The sequence below is a fragment of the Lepidochelys olivacea genome, assembly GCF_965140295.1.
Source record: "Lepidochelys olivacea isolate rLepOli2 genome assembly, chromosome: 3".
Lineage (NCBI taxonomy): Eukaryota > Metazoa > Chordata > Testudines > Cheloniidae > Lepidochelys > Lepidochelys olivacea.
Genome location: NC_140413.1, coordinates 179,716,706 through 179,737,782, shown reverse-complemented (window position 1 = coordinate 179,737,782; position 21,077 = coordinate 179,716,706). Strand labels below are relative to the sequence as shown.

The 21,077-nt window shown below is 41.2% G+C and overlaps 1 protein-coding gene across 1 annotated transcript in view; it reads left to right on the top strand.

Moving 5' to 3' along the window:
- CIMIP6 (ciliary microtubule inner protein 6) overlaps positions 1-18,785 on the top strand; it is a 31,396-nt gene extending 12,611 nt beyond the window's left edge. Inside the window, exons 4-5 of the mRNA XM_084623068.1 lie at positions 16,228-16,343; positions 17,392-18,785. Of these exons, the coding sequence (XP_084479194.1) occupies positions 16,228-16,343; positions 17,392-17,793 (518 nt within the window). The 3' untranslated portion in view covers positions 17,794-18,785. The remainder of the gene's footprint in view (positions 1-16,227; positions 16,344-17,391) is intronic.
- Positions 18,786-21,077: the final 2,292 nt, after the last annotated feature.

The window sequence follows — 21,077 nt, the reverse complement described above, 5'->3', positions numbered from 1 at the left end:
CTCACAACTCCCATTTACTTGTATGAAAGTGTTGGATGTGTGACAGTGGGCAGAATTTGATTCTGTAGTTTGATTACAGTAGCGCCTACAGACCCCAACTAACATTTGGGCTCTGTTGTGCTAAGTGCTGTACAGACAAATAGTCAGAAACCGCCCCTGCCTTAAAAGAGTTTGCAGTCTAAATAGATAAGACCAAGGAAGTACTGTTTTCCCTATTTTACACATAGGGAACTGAAACAAGAGATGAAGGGACAGATTTACAATGGTATTTAGGCACATAAAGATCCATATAGATGCCTAGTGGGATTTACAGAAGCACCTAAGCAGGGTAGGGCCTAACTCCCATTGAAAGACATAGGATGAAGGACCTAACCTGCTCAGATACCTTTTTTTTAAATTCCACTAGGTGCATATCTGTTTCATTAGGACCAGATTTACAAAAGTATTTAGGCACCTAAGTGACTTGCCCATGATCTCACAGAAAGTCTGTGGCAGAGCTGGGAATGGAGCCAAGGTCTCCTGAATCCCAGTCCACCCTTGTTGGTGTTCTTGCCATTGTTTCAATTGGTGCTAAGTGTTCCCCCTCCTCCTCCCCTCATTATGTTCTACTTTTCAAAATTTTAGAAAGAGCAAAAATGAATTCAATAGTTGTGTGTTAGACCTTGTCTACACTACCAAGTTTTGTCAACAAAGGTTATGTCGACACTCAAAAATCGAAATGTCATGTTCACACTCCTTCTGTTGGCAGAGGGCATCCACAGTTGGAGCACTATCATTGACAGTGTGTGCAATTCACTGTGGGTACCTATCCCATAGTCCAGCTTGACACCTTCTGTCGCTAGGTGTTGCGATCCGCTCCGCCTTCCTACAGCACATCTTGGGACAGGACTCAATGTTCCATGATGCACTGCTTTCTGTCCCAGCACTCCATGGGCTTCCAGCATTTTGTGGCATTTTTCAACTGCCCTTCTTTGCTGTGCACCCCGGCATCTTTGTGAGAAAGGATGGATCCCACACTGCTCTCCTGTGCTCTGTTAACTGTCATGAAGACATTGTGGATGGTTAATCATAAAGTTCCTAACTTTAAAAAGACTCCCAGTCGCCTGACATGCTGCGTGATATGGATAGGAAGAACTTTAGATTGCTTTTGGTATTCAGAGAACAGCTGGATAGGGTAGACCTTTGCTTTTGGGCTCAGGAAACGAGCACTGAATGATGGGATCGTATTGTCATGCAGGTGTGGGATGATGAGCAATGGCTACAGAACTTTCAGATGCAGAAAGCCACCTTCCTGGATCAGTGTGCAGAGCTCGCCCCAGCACTGTGGCGCAAGGAAGTTATAATGAGAGCTCCATCCTATCAGTAGAGAAGTGTGTGGCAATCGCTGTGTGGAAGCTGGCAACTCCAGACGGCTACTGATCAGTGGAGAATCAATCTGGAGTCGGGAAGTTGACCGTTGAGGCTGTGTTAATGCAAGTGTGCAGGGCAATAAATTACATCCTGCTATGAAGGACTTTGACTCTGGGAAATGTGCATGAAATAGTGAACGAGTTTGCAGAAATGGATTTTCCTAACTGTGGAGGGGTGATAGATGGCAAACACATTCCAATTTTGGCACCAGATCACCTTGCGTTGGAATACATCAATAGGAAGGGGTACTTCTCCATGGAGTTGCAGGCACTTGTGGATCACTATGCGTGTTTCACTGACATCAGCATGGGGTGGTCCGGGAAGATGCATGATGCATGCATCTTTGGGAACACTGGCCTGTATAGAAAGCTATAAGCGGGGACTTTTTCTCCAAACCATAAGATTAGTGGGGGATGTTGAAATGCACCTAGTAATCCTGGGAGACCTGGTTTACCCTTTGCAGTCGTGGTTTATGAAACCTTACACGGGAAATCTGGACAGCAGTAAGGAGTGGTTCAGCAACAGACTGAGTAGGTGCCTGATGACAGCTGAATGTTCCTTTGGCAGATTAAAGCCGCGCTGGCGATGCCTTTATGGCAGGTTAGACTTTAATGAGGATAATATTCCCAGTGTCATAGCCACCTGTAGTATGTTGTATAATCTCTGTGAAGCTAAGGGTGAAAGGTTTGCTCAGGGGTGGAGTGTTGAGGCAGACTGCTTGGCTGCTGATTTTGAACAGCCAGATACTAGATAGCTAGAGGAGCCCAGAGGGGGACAATTCAAATCAGGGAGGCTTTGAGGCAACACTTTGAAAATGAGAAGCAGTAATATATATCTCTCTGATTGGTGCTGCAATGTTACATTACATGTAGTTTTCCTAGGAAGTAATGGTGACATTTGGGCCTTACATTCCAGCAAGCACATGAATAAACTGCCTGAGTATGTATTGATAGTGCCTGCTATCTCAATTTGTACAAAACAAATAAAGATGAGTTACCATTCAAAAACTTTGCTTTTATTGCACAAAAAAGTGCGCGTGTGCGCGCGCACACACACACACACACACACACACACACACACAAAGATGCTTGGTGGGAAAGAAGGAACCAGGGAAGGGCAGACTTTCAGAGCTGTATGTAGATCCAGCTATCATTGTGAAAGTTGTCTGAGTGGAGTGAAGGGGAAACCAAGAAGTCCCAGAAAGTAGAAAGGAATTTGCAGACAGAGTTTGTGGGGTCAGGGTGGCATGGAAAAGAGTTCTGAATGTGCTGCAGGGGAGGACTTCAGCATCTGCATTTACTCCTCTGTTACTTTAATCATCCGCTCCGTAGCATCCTTAACAAACTCCTGATTCTCTTTTCTGTCCTGCCGTTCAGTTTCCCAGCACTCCCTGTGTTCCCTTTTCTCTGCATTGGAGCAGAGCAGTACCTCCCGGAACATGTCATCTTTGCTGCGTTGTGGGCACCTTTTTATCTGGCAGAAATGCGTGGCTAATGTGTGGGGAGTGTCCTGAAGGCCACATCTGCCAAAGCACAAGGGACAATGCACAGAAGCAGGATTGTTAAATTCACGCACAGCTTTGAAACATTTCAGTTAAATACACCTTTTGCAACATAATAATCACTTTCTCACTGACCTTTGGCAAGCACACATCTCTGCAAACACCCAAAGCATGGTGAGTGTTGGTAGGTGAGTGAGGGAGCTCCACATGGGGAAAAGAACATGCACTCTGCAAGGATTGTGGTACAGCTGATCAAGGAAAAAATTCTAAAGTTCTCCCACACTTTTCCCCAGGTGGGGGTCATTCTAGCAGATATCTCACTGCTAAGGGTAAGCAGGGAAAACAGAGTATATTTACTCCATGCTTGTGGCTTCTGCTCTGCTCCCTATGCTGCACTCCTGTATGCCTCTTTGGTCCCTGTAGAAGTGATTGCTGAATGGCACAGGAAAGTTTCCTACAATGGGGGAAGGAACAAACTGCTCTGCCATGGAACCTGCGGCAGAGGATTACCGAGTACCTCCAGGAAACTTTCCTGGAGATCTCTCTGGAGGATTCCTGTGAGATCTCGGCGTGCATCAACACCCTGTTCTGCCGTACCAATTAGCTACACAGGGAAATATCCAGCTCACAGAAACACAGCCAGCATCCCATATTTCTATGTCCTGAACCCACCTCCGCACTACACAAACCACATCCACTTACCAGGAGTCTCATCTTCTGCTTCTTGCTCATCGGAGAGCAACTTCTGAGACTGGCTAGACACCTCTGGAGTGGAGAACAGTTCCTGGCTGCCTGCCCCACCAGGTGACCCCGCTGGGAGCTGCACATCGTCCTCTAACTCCACTTCTTCATCAGTTACTTCGTCCCTGGGTTAGGTCCTCTTTCCACCACTTTCGGGCCTTCCGAAGTATCCATGGGGGTCTTGGCGATGGAGGTGGGGTTGCCACAAAGGATAAGGTGGCGACCCCACCTCCATCGCCATTTCTCCTTATAGAACTGGTCGATCTTAGCTGCAGCACCAAAGTGACGGTTTGCCTCCCTTACCTTATGGTACGCCTGCCTGAGCTCCTTTATCTTCGCTGTGTACTGCAGTGTGTCCCGATCATAGCCCTCGCATAAGCCTTGGGAAATGTGCCCGTAGGTATCCCAAATCCTATGGCTCAAGCGCAGCTGTGACTGACCAGCCTCCTCTCCATATACTGAGTGGATCCAACAGCTCTGTAGTGGTCCAAGCAGGAGAGCGTTTGCTGCTATAATCTGTCGTGGTCACCTGGGAAGACCTCTCCATGCCGAGCCAACAGGAAATAGAATTTCAAAAATCCCCAGGGCTTCTAAGGGGGAGGGGTGGATGGTCATTTACTTGGCTGCAGGGCAGCGGAGTTCAAATTGCTGACCAGAGCAGTCACGATGGATATTGTGGGACACCTCCTGAAAGCGAATTAAAGCGATGAAATCAAGCATGGTGTCTACACTGGCACTTTGTTGACAAAAATTTAGAGGAAAAAGACTTATGTCTCTTGTTGGGATGGTTGTATTTTGTCACCAAAACAGGGTATTTTTGCTGACCAAAGTCACATTGGAGGGTGTACACCTTCACTGTTTTGTCAACAAAAGGCAGCTTTTGTCGATTAAACTTTAGTGTAGACAAGGCCTTAGTGAGTGAATATAGTACAAAGTCTTGAGGTAGTAGATTTTGGGTAACATTAACTTTTTCAGAAGCACCTAAAAGTGACTGAAGAGCAAAAGTCCCACTTTCAAAAGTGGCTTAGGCATTCGGTAGCCTAAGTCCCATGGAAAGTCATCCTTTATTGCATGACTGTTTGTTGCGCTGTCTGCCATACTGCTCTGTCTGCCATTACTGCTGGGCTATGCTTCTACCTTGTCTTCAGTCAAATGAAAAACTCACTTCTGTGAGGCTCACAAGAAGTGAATTTAGAATTTGAAACAAAACAAAATACTGAGCCATCCCCACAATTGGATTTCACAGTACTTCCTGAGTCAAATTGAGGCCCTATTGAAATCAATGGAAAAAACACTCCTTGACCTCAGTAGAGTCAGGCTTTCATCCCTTATCTTGCATGGGCCCAGTTCTGAGCTCACACCACTGTCAATCAAGAATAACTCCACTGAATGCAACAGAGTTACTACTGGTGTGAATGGGTTCAGAACCAGGCACTACAAGTCTTCTCTTTTACACTGTAAACTTTTGGGGGTAAAGGCTGCCTTTGTTTCTTGTACTATAGTGCTGAGCATCATGTTTGAGTTAAACAATTTTAAAAAGTCAGATTTCCCTGTCTTTTTATCACAAGGATTTGTCCTTGCATTAGCAGCTTCTGCTCCCTTTTATATACAGACTAAACACAAGGATGTCTGTATTAGCAATGCTTTAACAATAGAAGGTTTGCTGATTCTCTAGTCCATTACACAGGTTTTATATCAGTGTAAATTCATTAAAGCCAATGGAGTAACACTGCCATCGCACCAGTGTCACAGAGTGGAGGCTTGGCCCCAATATTTATTATTGAACTTTCTCTCCTACCCCCTTCACTTGTCAAGGTGCTTGATGTGTAGGGGCTCCCTTTAGTCCCAACTTTGAAAAGCAGCTGGCAGAGCCTCACTGTGTAACCCTCAAAGAGCAGGGTGGGAAGCCAACACTTCAGCCACTGTCACTACTGAAAAAAGAAAAGGAGTACTTGTGGCACCTTAGAGATGAACAAATTTATTTAAGCATAAGCTTTCGTGAGCTACAACTCACTTCATCAGATGCATGCAGTAGAAAATACAGTGAGCTGTAGCTTATGAAAGCTTATGCTCAAATAAATTTGTTCGTCTCTAAGGTGCCACAAGTCCTCCTTTTCTTTTTGCGGCTACAGACTAACACGGCTGCTACTCTGAAACCTGTCACTACTGAGGTGGTTGTATTAAACAGCAGAGCACCATCAGAGCTGGTGCATGGAATGCAATCTTCTGCTAGAGAGAGGGTCAGGTGAGGTAGGGCATTTAATGTGGCCTGAAGAGCCAGTGCTGGCAGAAAACTCTCTCCTTCCTGGGGAGTGTCAGTACCTCTGCTTCTCCCCATAGGTGGATCTAGAGTTCTGCCTTCAGCATACTCCTCCGGTATATTGAAATACAAATAATGAAGCAGTTTATTTTGGATGATTGATTGTGGAGATATTGCTCACAAACCCAGATCATCTCATTTCACTTCCTGCCATTCCATTAATAAGGAAAGTGATGGTTTCCATGCTTTGGCATGTTTGCCGTTTTGAGGTTGAGCCAGTTGTCTTTTGGCATTCAGGCTTCTGTAAGTGATGGAAGATTATACCTTGGAATTGGTGTCTTAAATGGCTCAATTCCTTAAAAGGTTATAAATGCTGAGATATTCTCTGGGAAGTAATGTACGGTTCCTTTCTGTTTGACTTTACAGAGATAAAAAATAGTGGGGGATTTTTATGTGTATCTCAGTTTTGCCACCTAAAAGAATAATAATAAAAAAGCTAGTGTATTCCTATGTGCTACATAATTGCACTGACTGTTGCCTGTCAAGACTTGTAAGGATCCTCCCTCTTACACCGCCCCCTACAGCCATTTCAGCAGCTAAGGTAGTTGATGACAGTGATTTTGGCTGTAATTTATAACTTTGGAGCTAATTTGTCCTATTCGTGAGTTTTGTGTACACCTATTTACACTTGCTGGGGATCTGGCTCAAAGACTCCATCAAATGACTGTCAGGCATGTTATATTAGGATAGCTCACAAACCCAGAAAAGTAAGTGGTTTAGTATTCTAAAACTTTGTCGAGGCATTTTACCAGGGCAGTATCTGACCACCTTACAGAAATACTATAGTCATCATCATGGCCCTTATCCCACTTATAAACATCCAAAAGAACTACTTACCTGCTTAAAGTTCAGCATATCTGTGTTTGTGGGATCAGGTCACATGCTGCTAAATTACAAGCGAGTCTTAAGTTTGGTTCTCTTCTCTTCTGTCACATGAAGACAAAAATTGGGATTATTATTATATTGAAGTATCAGGGGGTAGCCGTGCTGGTCTGTATCCACAAAAAAAGAGTTGCATCTGAAGAAGTGAGGTTTTTACCCACGAAAGCTTATGCTCAAATAAATCTGTTAGTCTTTAAGGTGCCACCGGACTCCTTGTTGTTTTTATTATATTGAGTTTTCTACTGGAATATTATATAATTTATTATGAGTGTTCTTCTGTTATCTAATATTCCATGAAAAAACACATGAACTAATATTACTGTCTTGAATTTATTTACTTCTTATGCTGAACCAAATTATTTGTGAATAATTCATCAATTTACAGAAATAATTTGTGAATATTTGACAAACATTATTGATCACTTATAGAGGCGGTCAAATACTGAGAAAAATGTTCACCAATTTATTTGAGGATTGACAAGAAAAAAAAATCAGTGGAGATATTCATTATAATTATTTGGCCAATTCAAATTCTACCTTATCACTAGAAAATGCCACTCTTCAGGGTTCCAAGAAAAATATTCCATCCATATTTAATTGACCAGAAATTAAACATTGAGAGAATATTTTTTTTTCTTTGCAAGAAATTCTACAGGGAACTAATATAACTTTTCCTCAGTTGTAACAACAACACAATCTACAGAATTAAAAATGTTGTTGTTATTCACGGCTTCTAGCACATTTGGTATGAATATGCTTCTGCTATTTTATATTCTAGTAAAAAACTCATGAACTAATGTAATTCTTTATATAAGTTTATTTTTCAGTCTTACCATAAAATCTTCATTCATAGAATTCCCAGATCCAGTTACGAAGCACTGAAAGTGGAAGCTAGATATGCAGTTCATACCCATATTCTTTACTGAACAGATTGCCGGTGCACTGCACAGAAAATAGCATAACAGCTTGTAATGTGCCCCAGTCAATTTTAAAATTATGGGATCTGAGGATAGCTACAAATGTATCTGTGGTGCCTGTAGTGAGGCATTGTGGGCTCTCTCTGACCCAGAAGGGGAGGAACCACCCTCTGTGCCCAGGTGGGTGGAGCCAGACCTGCCTCATCCCTCCCACTGGGAGTGGATAGGCGGGACAGGAAGTATAAAAGGCGGAGCCTCTAACTCAGTTGGGTCTGGAACAGTGAGGGACATAGATGCATCCTGCTTGCTTCAGGCTGCTGACTTTGCTGCTGAGCCCAGAGATGCCCTGCTTGCAGAGGAACCCCTTGGGGTGGTAGCTTCCCCACTGTAGGCCAGGTGGCTGGTGTTTCATAGATTCATAGATTCATAGATATTTAGGTCAGAAGGGACCATTATGATCATCTAGTCTGACCTCCTGCACAATGCAGGCCACAGAATTTCACCCACCACTCCTAAAAAAGACCTCACACCTATATCTGTGCTATTGAAGTCCTCAAATTGTAGTTTGAAGACCTCAAGGAGCAGAGAATCCTCCAGCAAGTGACCCGTGCCCCATGCTACAGAGGAAGGCGAAAAACCTCCAGGGCCTTCCAATCTGCCCTGGAGGAAAATTCCTTCCCGACCCCAAATATGGCGATCAGCTAAACCCTGAGCATATGGGCAAGATTCATCAGCCAGATACTACAGAAAATTCTTTCCCGGGTAACTTGGATCTTACCCCATCTAAAAACCCATCACAGGCCATTGGGCCTATTTACCATGAATATTTAATTACCAAAACCATGTTATCCCATCATACCATCTCCTCCATAAACTTATCGAGTTTAATCTTAAAGCAAGATAGATCTTTTGCCCCCACTACTTCCCTCGGAAGGCTATTCCAAAACTTCACTCCTCTGATGGTTAGAAACCTTCGTCTAATTTCTAATCTAAATTTCCTAGTGGCCAGTTTATATCCATTTGTTCTTGTGTCCACATTGGTATTGAGTTTAAATAATTCCTCTCCCTCTCTGGTATTTATCCCTCTGATATATTTATAGAGAGCAATCATATCTCCCCTCAACCTTCTTTTAGTTAGGCTAAACAAGCCAAGCTCCCTGAGTCTCCTTTCATAAGACAAGTTTTCCATTCCTCGGATCATCCTAGTAGCCCTTCTCTGTACCTGTTCCAGTTTGAATTCATCCTTCTTAAACATGGGAGACCAGAACTGCACACAGTATTCCAGGTGAGGTCTCACCAGTGCCTTATATAACGGTACTAAAACCTCCTTATCCCTACTGGAAATACCTCTCCTGATGCATCCCAAGACGACATTAGCTTTTTTCACAGCCATATCACATTGGCAGCTCATAGTCAACCTATGATCAACCAATACTCCAAGGTCCTTTTCCTCCTCCGTTACTTCTAGTTGATGCGTCCCTAGCTTATAACTAAAATTCTTGTTATTAATCCCTAAATGCATGACCTTACACTTCTCACTATTAAATTTCATCCTATTCCTATTACTCCAGTTTACAAGGTCATCCAGATCCTCCTGTAGGGTATCCCTGTCCTTCTCTAAATTAGCAATACCTCCCAGCTTTGTATCATCTGCAAACTTTATTAGCACACTCCCACTTTTTGTGCCCAGGTCAGTAATAAAAAGATTAAATAAGATTGGTCCCAAAACTGATCCTTGAGGAACTCCACTGGTAACCTCCCTCCAACTTGACAGTTCACCTTTCAGTAGGACCCGTTGTAGTCTCCCCTTTAACCAATTCCCTATCCACCTTTCAATTTTCCTATTGATGCCCATCTTATCCAATTTAACTAATAATTCCCCATGTGGCACAGTATCAAACGCCTTACTAAAATCTAAATAAATTAGATCCACTGCGTTTCCTTTATCTAAAAAATCTGTTACTCTCTCAAAGAAGGAAATCAGGTTGGTTTGGCACGATCTACCTTTTGTAAAACCATGTTGTATTTTGTCCCATTTACCATTGACTTCAATGTCCTTAACTACCTTCTCCTTCAAAATTTTTTCCAAGACCTTGCATACTACAGATGTCAAACTAACAGGCCTATAATTACTTGGATCACTTTTTTTCCCTTTCTTAAAAATAGGAACTATGTTAGCAATTCTCCAATCATATGGTACAACCCCTGAATTTACAGATTCATTAAAAATTCTTGCTAATGGGCTTGCAATTTCTTGTGCCAATTCTTTTAATATTCTTGGATGAAGATTATCTGGGCCCCCCGATTTAGCCCCATTAAGCTGTTTGAGTTTCGCTTCTACCTCAGATATGGTGATGTCTACCTCCATATCCTCATTCCCATTTATCATGCTACCATTATCCCTAAGATCCTCTTTAGTCTTATTAAAGACTGAGGCAAAGTATTTGTTTAGATATTGGGCCATGCCTAGATTATCCTTGACCTCCACTCCATCCTCAGTTTTTAGCGGTCCCACTTCTTCTTTCTTTGTTTTCTTCCTATTTATATGACTATAGAACCTTTTACTATTGGTTTTAATTCCCTTTGCAAGGTCCAACTCTACTTGACTTTTAGCCTGTCTCACTTTATCCCTACATATTCTGACCTCAATAAGGTAGCTTTCCTTACTGATCCCTCCCTTCTTCCACTCCCTATATGCTTTCTGCTTTTTCTTAATTACCTCTCTAAGATGCTTGCTCATCCAGCTTGGTCTACAACTCCTGCCTATGAATTTTTTCCCCTTTCTTGGGATGCAGGCTTCCGATAGCTTCTGCAGCTTTAATTTAAAATAATCCCAGGCCTCCTCTACCTTTAAACCCATAAATTCTTCAGTCCAATCCACTTCCCTAACTAATTTCCTTAATTTTTGAAAGTCAGCCCTTTTGAAATCAAAAACCCTAGTTGCAGATTTATTTTTGTTAATCCTTCCATTCAGTTTGAACTGAATTAGCTCATGATCACTTGAGCCAAGATTATCCCCTACAACCATTTCCTCTATGAGATCCTCATTACTCGCCAAGACCAAATCTAAAATGGCATCCCCTCTAGTCGGTTCAGCAACTACTTGTTGAAGGAATCCATCAGCTATCGCATCTAGGAAAATCTGAGCCCTATTATTATTACTAGCACTCATCCTCCAGTCTATATCTGGGAAGTTAAAGTCTCCCATGATCACACAGTTTCCATTAGTATTTACTTTATTAAAAACATTAAAAAGGGCTCTATCCATATCCAAATTAGATCCCGGCGGTCTATAGCACACCCCAAGCACTATCCCAGGGGAGGCTCTAATAGTTTTCTTCCCCAATTTAATTATTGCCCAGACAGACTCAGTCATATCCATTTCATCGCTTCTTATTTCTTTACATTCTATCTCATCATTGATATACAGTGCTACTCCACCACCTTTACCTTTATTTCGGTCTTTCCTAAACAGCACATACCCTTCAATACCTGTAGCCCAGTCATGACTACTATTCCACCAGGTCTCTGTTATACCTATAATATCTGGTTTCACTTCCTGCACCAGTAACTCTAGTTCCTCCATTTTGTTACCTAGGCTCCTTGCATTAGTGTACAAACATCTTAATTTTTGCTGTTTGGCCTCACTCACATTCTGTACCCTATTAGGCACGGTTATTTTACTACCAGTATAACCTATTAGACTTGTATCTACACTGCCCTTCCTCCTACCTACAGCTGTATCCACTCTTACTTCATTTTCTTTCCACTCTATGCTAAATTCTGGCGTGGAGATTACCTGGACATCTCCCAACCATCTCCCCCAAATTCCTAGTTTAAAGCTCTCTTAATCAGTTGTGCCAGCCTCCATCCTAGAAGTCTATTTCCTTCCCTACTCAGATGAAGTCCATCCCGAGAGAACTGTCCTCTATCCATGAATGCCTCCCAATGGCCATACATCCCAAAGCCCTCCTTATAGCACCACTGCCTAAGCCATCTATTGATAGTCATAATCTTGTCACACCTTTGTTGCCCTTCTCTAGGAACAGGCAGAATCCCACTAAAGATCACCTGAGCCTCAATTTCCTTAAGCGTCCTCCCCAGCCTAACATAGTCTCCCTTAATACTTTCCAGTGAGAATCTAGCCGTATCATTTGTTCCCACATGAAGGATAATTAGGGGATTCTTTCCCGCTCCCTTTAGAATCCTTTTTAACCTCAGGTCTACATCCCGTATCTTAGCACCTGGAAGACAGCACACCCTCCTATTTTCTGGATCAGCTCTGGTTACAGGCCTATCTATTCTTCTCAATAAAGAGTCCCCAATCACATAGACCTGCCTTTTCCTAGTGACGGTGCTATTCTCCAGTCTATCCCCTGTTCCCTCTGGCTGCAAGTTTTTTCCATTCCCATTCTCCCTTGTAATCCTTTTTAACCCATCCTGTATCCTCCTGGGGCTCATATTTGGTGTAATCTCCATTAACTCTTCCCCTTTTCCTATAGGACTAACCGCTCTTCTCTTCTTCCTTGCCCTGTCACCTTCAGTGACTACCTGCTGAGCCCCTTCTTCATTTTCCAACTCTGCAAACCTATTCTGAAGCTCTATTTCTCCTTCACTAGCCCGTCTTTTCCTCTGCCTAGTTCTTTTAGTCACATGCTTCCACTGACCACTTTCCTCACCCAGTCTCCCCTCAGAATTCCCTAGTCCTGCTTCCATCTGCAAGTCTGAACTTTTCCCTTCAGATACCTCATGTCTTTGCTCCATAATCTGCTCAAACCCCTTCCTAAACTCTACCAGACTTTCCACCTGCATCTCCAAACCTCTGATCTTTTCCTCCATCAGCTCTATCAGACGGCATTTCATGCAGACAAAACTCTTACCAGGTGCCCCCTCCAGGATCATGTACATACCACAGCTTCCACATCCAGTCATCTTCATTGTGTCATCTGCTACATGGGTCACTCCCACTGCCACCTCTGAATCTGTCATAGCCTTCCCACCTAAATCCTGTTAATCTGGGAAACACAAACCACACCAAAACACCACCACCCACAGCAAAACCAAACCCCACACAAGCACCACAAGACAAACTCCGCTTTCAAACTCCCACTCAAACTCCCCTGTTTACAGCTCTGTTTGCTAGCTCCTGTGCTGCTGCAGCTGTCTGTGTTAGCCTACCATCAGCCAGAACTAGGATGACAGGCTACTTGCTAGCTCTACCCTGCTTGAGGGCTGGAGCCCATAGACTGGTGTTTGCTCTGCCCCTGCCTAAGGGCCCAGAGCCTATAGACTATTTGGGGTTCAGCCCCACTAGATTGGTTCAGCCCCTGGTCTGCCAATTTCCACTGATACTAGGCAGCAATCATGACGGTATAGTGAGGCAGTGTGGCCTCCCTCTGACCCAGAAGGGGAGAGACGACTGCAACACCACTACATGCCCCACAAATATATTACGGACAATTCAATGCATATTTTTGCAATTTTCCTAAGGTAACGTTTCCAGGCTTCTTAAGTGAAATGTATCAGAAAAATAATGGTAATATTTCTATAGCTCTTTTCACCCAAAACCTTCTATGCGCCTTACAACCACGACAATTCACAAAGCTTTACAACATTTCTGTAGGGAAGGTAGGTATCATTACTCCCCCTTTGTGGATAGGGAAACTGAGGCACAATAGGTTACCTATCCTACGCAAAGTCACATAGCAAAGCAGCAACCAAGCAAGACTCCCAGTCCTGAGTTTTAATCACTGGAAACTGCTCCCTCAAATAGTGCAATTGATGCCTCTTCAGAATCTTTTGAGTGCTAACTTGCCACTTTTAACATATCAGCAAAATGTAATACTGTTAGCTTGTGCCAGAACAATGTACTGCTAAATGCTAGCTGGATCCTAACCCTCCGGTAACTAAAAACCAGTTGAAAGAGTTTGCAACTTGCAAAAAGACTGGAAGATTAATTTTACAAAGTGATCTGCATATTCATCTAAACTTGATGTATCTGGCATCAAAGCACTTAAACATAGACTCAAAATCCACCTTATGCTGATCTTGCAGAACACATTATTGACTTCTGTTTCCATGTCTACTCAGTGATTTATCTTGTTTCCTCAAATATGATTCTACCAAAAGACAGTAAGTTATCATCTTTGTGCCTGATTTGCCCTTTGTCTCTGTATGGTGCCCATGAACACTGTTTGTACACTGTGCTCATGTACTCTGAGTTAGGGTGAATATATTGATGTATTCATTGGTGTACTGACATTTTTTGGTACAATTTCCTCAGTGTATTTATGTGAGTTTTAGTGCTCATGACCAGTGCCCTGCTGACAGCATTGGAGACTCAATTTCTCCGTTTATCCCCAGAACAGACACAGCATGGGCAACATAAGCATAAACTTGTTCACACTTCCCTGCTAGTGTGCTTGGGCAATGATGAGAAGGGACCATCTCTAGGGCGGAGAGGATCGTTCAGCCCCCATTGCCCCCTTTATTCCTTGCCTGCCCTCTTTACTGTTTTCCTTTTAATGATTAAAGGCCCAATCCAGCTCCCTCCAAAGTCCATGGGAGTCTTCCGATTGGTGTTAGAAGGAGTTGATCAGGCCCCTTATTGTTGTGAAACTTCTGTATCATTCTGTTTTTTCATACAGTTACGAATTTAAAATATTTTTAAAATATCCTCCATATGTGCTGTGCTCTCTTATGAGTATATCCAAGTAAAAACTGGATGAAATAGGTGGAACATTAGCAACTTTAAACATCTTGGCACAATGGGAAAATATTGGGTTCTGTTCCCAGCTCTCCACTGACTTGATGTGCAACAAAGATCTTAGTCAGCTCACCACTCTGCCTCAGTTTCCTCATCTGTAAAATGTTGATAATGATCCACACCTTCCTTTGCAAAGCTATTTGAGATCATGAAGCAAAAAGTACTGTAGAAGAACTAAGTTATCGATAGGTAGGGCCAATTAACCAGTTGTCTTTAAATTTTTCTTAACACAAAGAATAAAATCATTTTTAACTTATACCCTTTAAGAATAATTGAATTTCCACCAAATTTAGGCCTTGATACTGTAGTGAAGTTCATATCTGCCCATATGGTTCAAGTCACATGATAAAGGTCTTTATTGTAAACATAAGATTTCAGTTCTGATCCCATATTCAGTGTTTATTTTCAAAATGTGTGTCCTAACTGCTGCAACAATTTAGATCTGTTAACACTGTGCAAATGAAAGCACATGTGGCCTACATTTTTCAAAGGTGACTAGTGATTTTGGGTGCCCAGTTTGGGATACCTTTAAGGAGCCTGATTTGCAGAAAGCATGAAGCATTTGTTCCCAGAAAATCAGGCCCCTTTAAAGTATATCAAGTTGGGCACTCAAAATCAGTAGTCCTATTTGAAAATGTAGGGTGTGTTTAATTGAATTATGCTTTAAAATTATGTATTTATACTGTACATATGCAGCATATTTCAGTATAGCATTTTAGTCTGTGTCATGAAGTAGTAACTGCAAAATTTATTCCAATTAGCTTGGACAGAAAACTGTCGTCTGGATTGAAAACTGGCTAAAAGATTTTAAATAAAGAGTAAAATTAAATGGCAATATATCAAATTATGGGCAAGTGTCTAAACAGCTACCCTGAGATCTGTGTGAGATCTGGTCTTGCTACTCTGGTGCATAGGACGAGTTTACACCATGCACCATTTTTTTAGAAAGTGCTGCCTGCTTCCTGGATGTGCCAGGCCCACTCTGTGTTTCAGCGTGAAGAGGGGCAGGTCCATTTTTTCACCCCCTTATGGGGACTCACAAGGGGAGGAAGGCTTCTTTGCATTCACTCCTGACACCCACCCACAGGCAAGCCAGTTGCAATGTGCCCAAGATTGTTCTTGTGATACAGAAGGATATAATGTTAAAAAGTCCCAAGTGAAGTTAAGTGCTCGGAACTGTATTGTCAGGAATAGTCCTGTATGTACTAGATGATCTAACAGGCGTTTTCAATATCTCATTTTAATAATTCTTATACTCAGAATGCCCTTCCAATTTCTATTTGTCTGGCTTCCATTGTCTCCTCATCCAAATCACTCATTTAAAAACCAAAATACTTATGCAGAATTGCCTATGAAGAATGAGTTCGTTTCCACTCCAAAAAGCCTTTGAATCAACATGATGTATGTATGCATGTAAAACTGAGTGTCCATACAGTCATGTAGCTGATCCATGTCCCTCTTTGCCCCTCCCTTTCCTGGTATATGTTACATCTTCACTTGTCTGTCAAGCCCATCGCTTATTTTTTAAGCAATTCAGGACAGGCATCTGTCTTTTTTTTCTTTTGTGTTTCTGTGCAACATCTAGTACACTTGTGAGTGCTGTTAAACAGTGATTCTGTGCTGTACAACATGAGGCCACACAATACATCTTTGCCCTGACTTTACAACAATATTGGGTTTTTTTCCCCAGTTCCACTTGCAATTCCTAGAACATCAACAAGTCTTCCAACAATTTTACAGGAGCGGACCTCCTTTATTCATCAGTACAATGCCAGAAAATCTCCTAATGAACCCATCCGAGGAAAGGTAAGACAATGTGCATCCTGTATGATTAATAGCGTGCAGGAAGCTGGAGGAGTAAGTTTATTCACGAACTTCCGACTAACTGTTTTAAAAGTAAGAAATACTGTTACACGCTTTAGAATTGCCAGGACTTAATATTAATGACACTTTTTAATATAACTTAAACATTTCATTCTGTGTTTATGTGCATCATAACACCGTGGTTTCCAGCACCTATAATAATAGATAAATGCCCTAATGATATATGACACAGTTTGGATTTCCAGTAGGTCTATGTCTGCTCTCACTTACATCTGAGGTCAGTGGAGTAAAAATAATGTGGGATCGAAACCAGGCCCAATGTGTATTTTGAAGCCATTCCATAAGTAAATATCCAAAAGTTTTGTCAGTCTTTGTTGCCTACAAGTTTTTTGTGTGTGTTTCTTACAAATCAATAATTAACTGTGTAGGGGCCTGATACAAAAGCAATTGAAGTCAGTGGAAAGACTTCCATTGACTCCGGTAGGCTTTGAATCAGGCCCAAAATACAGAATTCCATTCTTGGAAACATATTGTTTGTTCCCACTTCTGTTTATAAAAAAGAGAACCTTTCTGTGTGACCCTAATGGACAAAGTTGTTTGGGTTGCAGTCATAAATCTCCTGGCCTACAAAAGCAGCAGTTTAGAATTGTATCCATAGCAACCCATGTAGCAAGAAATAAAATCTGATATGATTAGACTTACACAGGAGAGCCATATGCAAGTCACACACTCAGAGTGACAGAATGGTTGTGAACCAGAGAAAATAAGATGCATTTTTTCTTTTATTTGTTGTTTCTCTCCAAGTTTTCCTGTTGTGCCCCATTTCATGAATAAAAAAGGCTAACAGGCCAGACAGTATTCCATTGCCTGTAGCTATTGGGAGGGGACCTAGGCTGATGGCCAGTAGAGAGACCAAGAAACAAGTGGATGTTTTGCCAGCACTTGAGCTAATAAATGAACTCAGATCACAGCTGCATTTACTAACTGCTTATGCTCCCCTGGTTAATGTCAACCTTGTTTCCCTTTCCAGCGACATGGAGCTTTTGTGTGGACAGAGATAAAACCAGTGAGTGGGCCAATAGTTCCTCAGGGAACAGAAGTATTCCTGAGTGCTAGAGGGTCATGCTCACTGGAACAGGCAAAAACAGAGAAAGGAAACTCAGTGGAAAGCCAAATGACCTCACCCACTCTCTGCCTGCACAATTCCCAGGAGACATTAGGCTGTGAAACTCACTTATCAAAACCAGACGTCAGAGAAGCAGCCAAGGCATATCCCAGAATCCCTGTAAGAGGACAGAAGAGTTCAGACATTTCTCAGGCAACTGAGGTGGATGTTATCCGTCCTGCTGAGGAAGAGTCTTTATGTCCAGCAATGAAAGGTCCTCTGGATAAATCTCTCAATAGGTTACCTCCCACACATAAAAACATATGAATCACTGAGATCACCATCAGTCACTAAAATGAAGAGAGCCTGGAATCACTGTGCAAGCTAATGCATTTGCTTGGTCTAATATCAATAATACTAAACACAAGCTAACAATTCACTGGTGTCAGCGAGAACACAGTACTCCTTTGACAAAACAACAGCTGCACTGTACTTTGATGTTTGTCGAAAACTATATGCCTATAAGAATTATGGGGTGGGTTTGTTTTTTTTTAAGGTGGAATTGATTTCCTTGTTAGGCTGAACACAATCATCTTGATCATATATATTCTGTACTAAGTCTGACTTTGAGTTAATTAACACTTTCGGGTCTGGAAGTGATTATGATTCTTGAGTATGTACTTTTTTTTCAGTAATAGAAACACCAGTTATAGTGTTTGGTTTTATTGCTGATTGCTGTTTTTTTAACATATATAGTTGTGACATGCATTATCTCCTTGGATGCTGCAGTGTGGAGTATGATTTCACACACCATATGGTGTCAGCTTTTGATAAATGGAAACCATTATGCTTCCATAGGAAACAATGGCAGTCAAGAGAGACAATTTGCTGTAGCCCACAGGAATGCAAAAATAATGTGTGTTGCCACTCTGAACAGCTAACAAGGACAGCTTTGAAGTAAACCCTTTCTTTCTTTTTGGGAGCAAGGAGGACAGGCATTTTCTTCCAGACTTGTGCTGCTGTTCTTGTTCGAATGTGTTTCACATCAAAAATGCAGAAGAGATCTTAATTACTGTATGCTTTTCCCCAATACTAGAGAAAAATCATTAATCCAGAGACTGATGGGTACATTTTTACTGATTGGACTATTTCCCTAATTTTTTTAGGGAAACACAGAAAGTTTAGGCTTCAGTTATAACCTTCAGTTATTCATCAAACAGTGAAGCAAGTTATTACCTGTAGCTCTTAAACAGCTACTCTTATATACCGGGGAGGTTAATGTATGCATTTTACTTCAGTGAGAGCAATAAAAGTTTGATTTCCAACTTTCTGTTCTGAGAAGATATTATAACAATGTTACATGTTCTATATGTTCTCTTCACAAAGAATAATAGCAAAAACCTGGGAAAATATTCTTTGGAACTTATTTTGAAACAATATTTACCAAGGATTGGGCAGGTCCCATATATTATAGCTAAAAGTTAAAATGAACTTAATATATATAGTGCTGATTACTTGTTTTTGCTTGAGCTGAGACTTCAGGGACCAAATTTGGCCTTCAGATATGCATACACAACTTCCACTGATGTTGGTGGCAGCTGTATACAATATGGGAAGCAGAGTCTGGCTCTTTAATGTACATGCTAGCTGTAGTAGTTACATGTAATTCAGAACCCACCATCATTAATACATTAATAACATATTGACATTAGTGGACATACAGTTGTGACCAATAGGTAAATATCTATCATAATATAATTATATTATAATTTTGTTTGTCTTAATTCTAGTCATTACATCTTTTGATTGTCAGTTCACTACAAATGAACAGTTCATCATATAAGCAAAGTGTGGGTGTAGGAAATTAGTTAGAAATGAACAAATGGGGTAAAACAAACATTTTCTAAAAATGCTAATACAGAAGCATCAGCTGCTGGACTGCAGTACAGCCGCTCTGGGCTACACTGCCAGTGGTTTTTGGCTATAAAGGAAGCATGCCCAGCACCAGAAGGATCACCCAAGTACAAAACATATGTTCAAATAGAGTGCAGCCATCATAGAAACTCCTTAAATCATTGCCCTTCTTGTTACTGGCATAGGGAATGGGGCTAGAGGGGAAAAAAGCATGGCCAGAATACCCCTACACTGCATTACCTTTGGCTGCTGTTTCAACTTCTTCAAGCCACTAGTAGGCAAAGCAGATTAGAGCCAGCAGGTAGCTGGTTAAACAATCCTAGCTACTTTGTAAAGTGCTTTGAGATCTACTGACAAAAAGCAGTATGTAAGTTGGTATTTTTTTAATTATTATTTATTATTCTGGAGGGAAAAACTTTGCATACCTGACACAGCTCTAACCAATGCTCAAGCTTCTTCTGGACAGTTTTTCACATGAAACAACAGAAGTCTGGCATCATATTAAATTAGCTATTTCCGTAAAACAAAGGAATTTTCAAAACAAAAACTTTACAGCTAAATTTACTAAGGGCCATTTGAGAGGTCCCATTAAACACAGCCATTAAGAAACAAAACACAAACATTAAAAATAATGGAAAAACATACAAAGATTACATAAATTCTGGCGCTAGCCTAACCTCGAAATCGCACATGCATATGTGAGTATCCAGATACACCATTAAACAGAAAACTTAGTGATCAGTACACAAACCAACTTAATTTTGCCACTTCACAAGCCCCTCTACTTAAAAGTTTGAATACCTTATCCATAAAAAACTGTAAAATGTCTGGCCGTACAACCACATACTATCCAAAACATCAATGATATTTTAAAACCAAAGTCTAGCTGCATCTATTTCTATCAATCAAAGTTTCTGTAACCTGCATCAATTGCAGTCTGAGTAAATTAATTCCATATACCCTTAATTAGGTAAATAATCATTAGAGGCAAAGATATTCTTACATCATATTATAAAACAGTTTCCATTATATTAAAACAGGACTGTTTGTGTCAAAACAAACCATCAAACTTGATACACAGAACAAATAGTGTGTTTGTGTATATAGATATATTAACAGGTTTCAGAGTAGCAGCTGAGTTAGTCTGTATTTGCAAAAAGAAAAAGAGTACTGGTAGCACCTTAGAGACTAGCCAATTTATTTGAGCTCAAATAAATTGGTTAGTCTCTAAGGTGCCACCAGTACTCCTTATAGATATATTAAATTATCCAAATATATAATACTAAAATGGTAAAGGATATAGTTAAAGGAAAGACCATCATTAACTGAAGTAGTTAATAGTTCTACTCAATTTACACACAACAGTGGAGCTAGAAATACATAATTTTGTATCTATATAGTTCACTAACACCTGAGTACCTGTATTTTACATTCTTTCTGATGAATTCTTCCATCTGAAAGCTACCTTTTGAATATATTAAACTTGTTCTAAGTTTCTTTTGTGGATTTGCTCTAGCCATCTTGCTCCTTTGACCATGTACATTCCGCTGTGCAATTTGGGACTTCTACCATCTGCCCACATTTCATTACCTGTGCATTGAACACTTGTTGCTTTAACAAATTTCTTTCCCGTTAATGATACTTTTTGTTTGTCTCAAGCATTAGTGAAAGCATTTTACTAGCTATTATACATACGG